A 9838-nucleotide genomic window follows, 5' to 3' on the forward strand; every position below is an offset into this window, starting at 1 on the left:
ACAAGATCAAATACTGGCACAAGAAATGATCTCATGAAACAAAAAAATCTAAGTAGTGCTTCATCTACTTGACAAATGGAATTCCAATACCTTTATTTAAACAATAGAATATGATGATTAAACAAATGACACCACAGGCCTATGAAACACAGCCAGCAAAACAATTTTGTGACATTGGGGTCTCCTCCACTATAATACAATACAATACATAACATTATAACACTCAATAAACTCTTAATAATAATAAATATATGTTTTTGTTTTCACTACCCCAAAGCACTACCTACTTTGATAGTTACATAAATGGGACCCTCCAAAAACACTGCCTTACTTTGTGTGGCAAGAGTTACAAATGGCATTCCCTCAAAACAATTGCAAATTTAATTCAATTCTAAATGAAACAGTAGTAACATATATATGTTCTGATGGATGATTAATTATTCTTCTCCATCATCTCAGTTAATCAAATTTGCCATAACGCACACATGCATCTCCACATGGTATGCCTATGCTTCAAGATCATCAATTTTAATTTAGCTGTAAACCACTGCCTATGTTTTGCAGTAATTAAATCCAACTACCACTAAACAAAGCTCCCTGTTTCTTATGTTTTCTTCATTCAATTCCTGAAATAAAGGAAGAAATGAAAACAATAGGAAGCAATGACTTCAAAATTCTGATTTTCTTCTTCAATTCCACCTTATTCATCAGGTCATTAAAGTCACCGCATAAATCAAATGGAGTTGCTGTCATCCTCCACCCTTACTCAAATATTAATACGTCACCTAAAATATTTAATTCAATACAAGTAGCTCCCAATAATAATACATTATATTACTACTATTATACCTAAGACCAATTAAATTGTACTATATACCATATACTATAAGTTATATTAAATATCATCCTTACCCTGAATAAATAATAATCCTGAACCTTAATGAGAATTATCCATCTAAGGATCCCAAAGAGAATCATTCCACTGCACATTTTCCTCATCAAAAGTTTGATCATACCCATTATTTGCAAACATCATTGAATCATCCATCATGAATGTGTCCGGCATTTGCATCCACGACTTGGGTGAGTCCAAAGGGGAGTCATTGATGGCTTGAATCTGCGTTGGGGATAGTCTCACCGTGACCGGCACTGCAGCGGCCGAGCCCGGCGATAAAATATTATCACCTGGCTCAACCGATACAGTGTTAGTCCTAAGCCTGAGGGCAGCCTCGTGCGCGGCCATTCGTATGTGGTCGGCATTGTTGCTGAGAGGGCGCGGGAGGGTGGCCGTGAGCTCGGGGAAGTTAAGCCTGGCGTCGCGGCCCCTGAAGTGAAGGGCCGCGACGTCATAGGCCGCGGCCGCCATCTCAGGTGTCTCGAAGCTGCCGAGCCATATCCGAGTCTTGGTCCCCGGCTCGCGGATTTCGGAGACCCATTTGCCCCATTTCCTCTTGCGGACACCTCTGTAGGGAGAAGTAGCAGGGCCGGTAGGGTTGTGATGGTTGGAACTTGAAGAAGGCATGTCCATGCACAAAATGTGGTACTATAAGGTATGAAAGATTATAGTATATAGTTTTAATTCAAGAATTACTATATAGTAATTAATGTGAAAGTTAGTGTGTGCCAGATATTGGTATTTATAGGCAGGCATTCATGTGCGTGCATTTCAAATTGAAACGTGGCAGGATTATGAGCCTCTTCACTGAGCTTCCTCGTAGCTGCACGAGTGAGAGACAGGGATTTCAGATATTACTTTAATTTCCTCAATTAATTTAATATATCTGCTTATTGTTTCAAACAAAATCTATGTATCTATGCTCCTCCTGGTACTGCTTGATATCCATTGGATTAATTGAATTGAATAATATTAATATTAACGAGAGTATGACATGTGTGTGCGCCAACTATTGAACTCGAAATTAAGGATTTGGATAAAGAAGAAATACAGAATAAAATAAAAAAATTATTATATATTTACCAAAAATTAAAATTAATTATTAAATAAATTATTATATATATATATATATATATATATATATATATATTTTTTTGATATTTTTACATATTTTTATATTAATAACTGGTTTAATAATTGATATTTTGTGTACATATAATTTAATTGTTAGTATTTTTTATTAATAACATGGGTAGTAAAAGAGTTTGGCTCTGTTTAAGAACGCGTTTTGAGAACTTAGGTGGCATGGGTTTCGGAAGACCACTAATCCAAATTCAGAGAACCCTTGTGAGTCTCTTTTTTTTTTCTTGGAAATCTTAAATCAGCAATGGGATATTATATATATGTATATATTATTATGCAAGCAAAGAACACTAATGTCACCTCTCTTTCTTCAAGCACTGGCCCATTTGTCTTGGGTCTATTCTATTATCTTCTTGCTTGGATACTGAATCGGCAAATCTTTTTTGCTAGTAGAAACTTTGAAATGACGTCACGTATTAAGATTGTGAGATCATTCAAAAATTTATATTGCTCTTAATTAGCTTATTAGCTAGAATTAGGATATATATGAGATATCACAATTCACAATAAATAAAGAACAATTTTAAGAACTGTGTAAGCTGACCTGTTGAAAATAAAAAGAGGAAAAAGAAAGAATTCAGATCTTTTTAATGTATTAGGTTTTAAAATTATCATCTTTATCTGTTTATTAACTAGTATTTTTAAGATATCTATTATCAATTTAATAATAATAATAATAATTGAATCACTCAACTTAATTTGAATAATATATCAGGTAGACTTACACTCTAACTCTAACCACCATTAATTAGTCAATAATAAATTAATATTATAGTAATAGCGTCATGATAATATTTTTACTTTGAATCTAACTTTTAACTCTGTAATATTTGCACAGTTTAAAGAGGAATTGTTCGTTTGGCAGCTTGTATGTGGTTTTCATTTTCATTTATGGTAGCTAAAATTTAAAAGAGAATTTTTGTATTTTAATATGACGCTTTAATAAATAGTAATAGTTGACGACTAAATCTCTATTTTGATCTTTAAAATTTACGTAATTATCTATTTTAATTTTTAAAATTTAAAATTTCTACAATAATGCTCCAGATTTAGATTCGAGTATCAATTTAGTCTTTCGACTTTTTCAGATAATAAGTCAGCAAATGGAGTGTTAAGATGATATTTTTTTTGTCATGTTGGATGTTGCAACAACTAGCTGACGTAATTTAATTTGTATTTGTACTCAATATAGTCGCTGAAATCTTAATTCTAATCTTCTTCATCCTCCTTTCTCCTTCTTCTTGTCTTATTCTTCTTTTTCATTTCACAATTATTAACAACAACAACAAACCTACCACCATCACACTCCAAAAACCCCTCTTTTGCTTCTCAAAATCACTCCCATGGTCTAAAATATCCAAATTAGGATTCGATTTCAAACGGGGCCACAACTATAAAAAAAAAATATTCCTAAGCTTAATATTACTCTGAATCAAAGGGGACCACAACTATAAAAGCAAATAACACATTTTGCTATGTCCAATGCAACAAAGAAACCCTTGTTCCACTACACGAGTTTAAGACACTTTTTATGCAATAGAGCGTCTTGAAGGTTTCTGTTTATCACGAGGACGTAGACGAGGAGGAAACAACGTCCTTTTGGGTTGATTAGAATCCCATGGCAGCGATGACGTAGGGGGATTGGCAGAGTACGGAGGCGAAGAAGAGCTTATTGTGGAACTCGCGCTCACCTTACTGCGAGGTTGTTGTGGGGTCCATGAGCTTCACTGCGACAGGGGTTTTTGCCGAAGGAGGGAAGGTGCCAGAGAAGATGGTGTTGAAGCCACCATGGCCGAGTGGAGAAGAAAAGGAGTTGGTGTCACGATAAAGAATGGAGTAAGAGCGGCGGTGGAGGCTTGGAGTCGTCTCTGATAGTGGAAGGGGCGGTGCGGTTGCGACGATAGAGGAAGAGAACGAAGAGGAGGAGGGAGGCGACAGTGGTAGTAATAATAATAATAAGGAGGAGGAGGAGGAGGAGGAGGAGGAGGAGGATTGGAATTTGGGTTCTAGGGATCACATTGAGTACAAATACAAATTAAGCCACGTCAGCTAGCTATTACAGCGTCCAGCGTGGTAAGGAGAGTGTCATCTCAACACTTCATTTGCTAACTCATAATTTGAAAGATTGAGGGACCAAATTGATGTCCGGATTTGAATTCGGGACACCACTATAGATAATTTTGAATTTCGGATACCAAAATAGATAATCGCGTGAATCTTAGGGACCAAAATGAAAATTTAGTCAACAATTTACTAATAATTAACCAGTCGAATGATTAAAATAACTTACGAAATGTAATTTCAAAAAAGAATAAATATACGACCAAAGTTTAGGTGGTTTAATATTGTTTAATGTGTAAAAATTAGGACATGACCATAGACTCAATGAGACCTTGATTACATAATCATATTGTCCAACAATGAATTTTTTTTAATCAAATTTTAGTCTTTGTATGACTTCAAGAGCTAAGTTAAATTTGTAAATACTAAAATAAAATGATACTTGCTCCCATACATATTTCAAGTGTGTAGATATTAAGGTCTGAAAATCGGTTTGAACTGCCAAGTCGAATAGTAAATCGGTGAAAAAAATGATTCAGTCAAAAGCTTTAGCCGCCTAATTTAAAAATCGTGATTGAACTGATGAACTGGCTGGGAATCGTCCGATCAAACTGAATCGAGACCTGGCTGTTTTTCCCTTTTTTGATGGAAACAACGTCGTTTCGTCCTTTAGTTAAAAAAAGAAAGTGTAACCCGTAGCCTTAGCTCAGCTCTCTCACTCCCTCACTACTCCATCTCCTTCCTCTACCTGTCGGTTTTGAGCCCTTCCCTCACTTGCTCCGTCCAACTATCGCCGAGTCAGCGCCGCCATTGCAACGTCTCGAAGCTGCCTTCCATTGCGGTCGTCTCCACCACTGCTCAACGCTGGTGTCGCAACTGCTCGAAGGAGCCTTCCCAATTACAGTCGTCTTTTTCGCCACTGCTCGAAGCCGTTGTCCCCATGCAACTGCTCGAAGTCGCCTTCCTCCGTCGCATAACTGCTGTTCCGTTGCACCGGCTATGTTCCACCTATACTCCAGTTCTGCCGCGTCCAGCTTGTTAATCTGTGATTTTTCATTTTTTCTCCTTCAATTATTGTTGTTTGGATTGTCGATGATGTCTTGAATCTTGATTCTGATATGTTGGGTTCTTTTATTTTTAATTTCTTTTTTGATATTTAGTTTTTATAGTGATTTACTGATTTTCTTTGATTCTGTTATGATTATGTTGTTAATTTTTTCTGTTATGTACCTATTGTTGTCCTTGAGATGATTGATTTGCTATAATATTGTTCTTTTTTTTTGTTCTTTTTAATTTTAATTGTTTTAATTGTTGTTATAGTGGTTGATCTGAGTTCATATTATTGATATTGTTAATTTGGTAATTCGATAAATTATTATTAAAGTGGTATTCTTTGACCATGTGATTATTATATTGTTGTATTTTTGCTCAATTGTTGGTTTGAATAATTATTTTGATCTAAGTTGAAGTTCATAATCTTGTCAATTTGGTAATTTGATAAATTGTTGTTGAGGTGTGATTGTTAGATTGCTATATTTTTGTCTAATTGTTAATTTGAATAATTATTTTTATTTTAGTTCATGTTCTTGATCTTGTTAATTTGATAAATTATTGTTGAGGTATTGTTCTTGTATTTTTGTCCAATTATTAATTTGAATAATTATTTTGATATGAGTTCATATTTCTGAATTTGTTAATTTGATAAATTACTATTGTTATGATATTATTTTTTATCTTCTAAGTGTTAATTTGTATAATTGTGATTTTTAATTTTTGTAAGTTTGTGTGTAGATGAGATTATAACATTGCGATTAATGTAATATTTTTTATTTAGATGATATTTTAAAATTTACATTAGACTATAATTATATTTTTGTGTATTTATTTATATTTTATTTATTATTTTAATATAAAATGGTTATTTTAGTTAAACCATAATTGAATTGGTTGAACCAATAAATTTGTGAACCAATAATTACAACGGTTCGATAACCGATTCAATTTTTAGAACTTTGGAAGATATACATAGTGAAAGAGAAAATATCATGCGAGATTTTTTTCTTTTATTAAAAAAAACACAACGAGTACCCTTCTATATTCTATATACAACTTTAACCTGTATGTGAGTGTTTCTCAAATAAAATATATTTCGAGGTGTATTATCTGAACTATTAAAGATTGTTGGGATTAAGTAACACTGATCCAAAATTTTCTAAGCACTTTTGAGACGGTGGTTGGAAAAACCTGTAAAAATTTCTAATGCTAAAATCATCAAATATTTTATTAGAGTTTGTGTAACTTAAAATGAAATGTTATATGAAATGGATATTTATAAGTAAACTAGTTTCATAATCTTTTTTTTTTTCTTTAAGGCAGATTTTATTTATGTGTAAATAAATAAAATAAGTGGTATATAGATAGACTACTAGCATAGTATTAGATTTGGAGGCCTTCCAAAGTAGATCCATTATTACAATTGAAAAACAACCAAAGTAAAGAAAAAAAAGGGTAAAATTATTTTTAACGCCGTGCTTCTTCAATAGAAATTCCACGAGTTGCTGCCACCTTCTGACGGGGCTTGGCAACTTTCATAAAAAAGATACTCTCATTTCGCACCTTTCAGATGAGCCAATTAAGGTTTGATGCTTCTATTACTCTTTTCTTCGCCTCTAGTCCTTGTTTGAACAACTCTATCAATTTTTTCCACCATTTCTAAGGATCTTCTTCCACTAGTGGCAAAGGAAAATCGGCAATTCTCCAACAATCAATGGCAAATGAGCAACTCCATAAGCAGTGAAAGACTAATTTTTCATGATTTTTCACACCAGAGACAGATAGGACTAACCGAGTGTATTCAGTTATATAGCTTCCTTTTACTCTTGCTCTAGGCAGTGACGGACCCAGAAAATTTTGGGAGTGGGGGCAAAAATATCTAATTAATTAACTTGTCATTTTAAACTTAAAACATCTTAATTAAATTTTAAATAACTTATCATTCTAACTAACTTTACTTTTATTTATTTTTATACATATTTAATAAAAAAAGAGTGAATTAGTTGGCACGTTAACACTTATTAATACACTAGTATTTATAATTTCAAACTAAAGTTATATATAAATAGTAAATACCAAAAAAAACCTGTATATAAAAAGTATGTTTATATAAAATAATAGAAACTCAATTTTAATTATTTTTATTTTTTTAAATAATTACATTTTTTATATATTTTTTAATTTAATTTTGATACACTATCAGATTAAAGATTTTATGCATCTATTTAATTATGTATTATAATTAAAAAATATATTTTTTTATATTTATCACCTAAATAGTTATCTAAAAGAATAAATATAATTAAATGACTATGTAAAAATCTGCATATTTTAACATATCAAAATTAACTTCTATGCTTTTAAACAATTATTCTACTACTCATTATAATTTTTAAATATTAATTACCATCCATTGGATTAGAAAATTTATTTATTATAATATTTATGACATAAAATACTTGTTGCAAGTAAGATTATTTAAGATATAAAATTAAAAAGTATTATATAATTTTAAAATAAAAAATATTAATTAATAAATAGATATTATTTTTTCTTATTTCAACTCATTTTTGAAGAAAAAAATTAATAATTTTACTTATATTTAAAAAACTGAATTTTAGTTGGGTAATTAAGTAATTAATTAGTTTTAAAAATTATATTAACACTATTTTTTAATTCTTTATTGAGTTAATTTATTTACTTATTTTTTATTTTTATATTAAATCAAATTTAACAAAATAATATTGTTACATATTTAATTTAATAAAAAAATATTTATAACATAAATCTCAAGACAAAATTTTATAAATTTTTATGGGGGCAAAAAATATAATTATATCAAGAACAAATATATATATATATATATTTTTTTAGTGGGGGCAAGTGCCCCTCCTATATATCCTGGGTCCATCTCTGGCTCCAGACCATGTGATAATTATTATTCTTAATGACAGGATCATTCGCGTAGTGGGAGGTTGGTATTAAATTAATCACCTTTAAAATCCCATGAAGAAGTTTGAAATTCTGTTAGTTTGTTAGTGTAATTTAAAATTAAAAACTTTGTTAGTTTGTTTTCCTTTTGTGTATATATATATTTAGTCATTCTTTTCTATTTTTAATTGAATAAGAAATACACAAGTTTTCTTTACGTATTTTTTCAATTTTATTACGTACTCTCTCAATTTTATTATGGTATTAGAACTTCTAGTAGCTCTGCTGATCATACATGGTTAAAATAATAAATTCAAACAACTCACCTTCACCATTAGTCTTTTTTGGTGGTTCACCTTCACCCACCATGGATGATGCCAACCCCTCTCAAAATCCAACTAGCCTTTTTAACATACATCCAAATGAGAACCCTACCTCTATTCTTGTTTCTCCTGTGGTCACTGAAAATCATTACTACTCTTGCAACCGCTCTTTTTCCATAGAAGTTATCTTCAAAAATAAATATGAATTTTCCACCGGCACAATTTATCCTCCCTCTTCTGATGACCCTTTGTTCTCTGTCTGAGAGAGATCCAACAATCTTGTTCTCTCCTGAATCTTTCATTCTTTGTCACCATCCATAACCCATAGTGTAATTCTGTTTGGTAGGACCTTCATGAGAGGTTTTCACATACTCACCTTCTCTGCATTGCCGAACTCCCAAAAAAAATATATGGGTTAAATCAAGGTTTCCTGTATCAGTATGTTACTAACTTCTACACAATGCTCAAAATTTTATGGGAAGAGATGGAAAACTCTCGACCCCTTCCTGTGCCAAAACTCACCGTCTCTAGGATTTTGTTATTCGATTTTTGAAACGGCTCAACAAACAATTTGGAGTTGTTCGATTCTAATTACTTTTGTTCATCCTCTTCCGCTAGCAACTAAGGTCTTCGCCATGGTTATCCAACACGAACGACAGTTGCTCGTTGTCTCTGGCATTCTTGATGAACAAAATATTTTGACCGCTGCCGTCGATAGCCGACGCCCTTTCTCAGGCCGCAGGCATGGTTCCTCCCTTGTCAGCGCAGAATGCAAATGTGCTCGGTAAAAAATATGCATTCATTATGGACGAACCAGTCACACCATTGACATCTGTTACGCGAAGCACGGCTATCCGCCGGGTCATCTGCATTTTTCTAGTCGAACGCGCCTCCCAGGTCACACCACTACCTCTATCAATAGCACAGTTGCGGCACCTCCCTATTCCCTCAGTACTTAGAATCAATGAGAGAAAGATGCTACGGGTAATCCACCAGAAACGGTTCCTGGCTTGACACTAACCTAGCATAACACTCTTATGACTTTTCTGAAGAAAGCTGAGGCTCATGCACCAGCAACCAAAGATGAGACAACCCTTCCTTTCTCTCAAATTGGGTTTCTCCCAAGCCCAACTTTAGGTATCCATTATTTATGCTCTTTCTCAATTTTCTCTATTTTAAATCATTCTTCATCTCAATCAATATTTAATTATGCTTGGATTATTGATTCAGGTGCTACTAACTATATTACTTCAAATTTGTCGAATTTTTATCTTATTCTAAAATCAAACTTATCATCGTACATATGCCAAATAGATCAACTGCTATTGCTTCTTATGCTGGTGTAGTTAAATTTTCAAATTCTCTAACTCTCTCCAACGTTCTTTATTTGTCTCAATTTCATTTCAATCTAATTTTTGTATCTAAAATTACT

At 32.5% G+C, this 9838-nt stretch overlaps 1 protein-coding gene across 1 annotated transcript; it reads right to left on the minus strand.

Annotated features, from left to right (window-relative positions):
• Positions 1-68: 68 nt before the first annotated feature.
• Positions 69-1700, minus strand: LOC110271937 (ethylene-responsive transcription factor ERF021-like). Its single transcript, XM_088488428.1, has one exon. It carries the CDS (start codon positions 1526-1528, stop codon positions 956-958), a length of 573 nt encoding a protein of 190 aa, XP_088344554.1. The 5' UTR covers positions 1529-1700; the 3' UTR covers positions 69-955.
• Positions 1701-9838: the final 8138 nt, after the last annotated feature.

The sequence above is a fragment of the Arachis ipaensis genome, chromosome B5, assembly GCF_059453495.1.
Source record: "Arachis ipaensis isolate K30076 ecotype BB chromosome B5, ASM5945349v1, whole genome shotgun sequence".
Lineage (NCBI taxonomy): Eukaryota > Viridiplantae > Streptophyta > Magnoliopsida > Fabales > Fabaceae > Arachis > Arachis ipaensis.

Excerpts from the sequence above, each read along its gene's own strand:
- LOC110271937 (XM_088488428.1), bottom strand. The coding sequence starts at position 1,528 with ATGGACATGCCTTCTTCAAGTTCCAACCATCACAACCCTACCGGCCCT.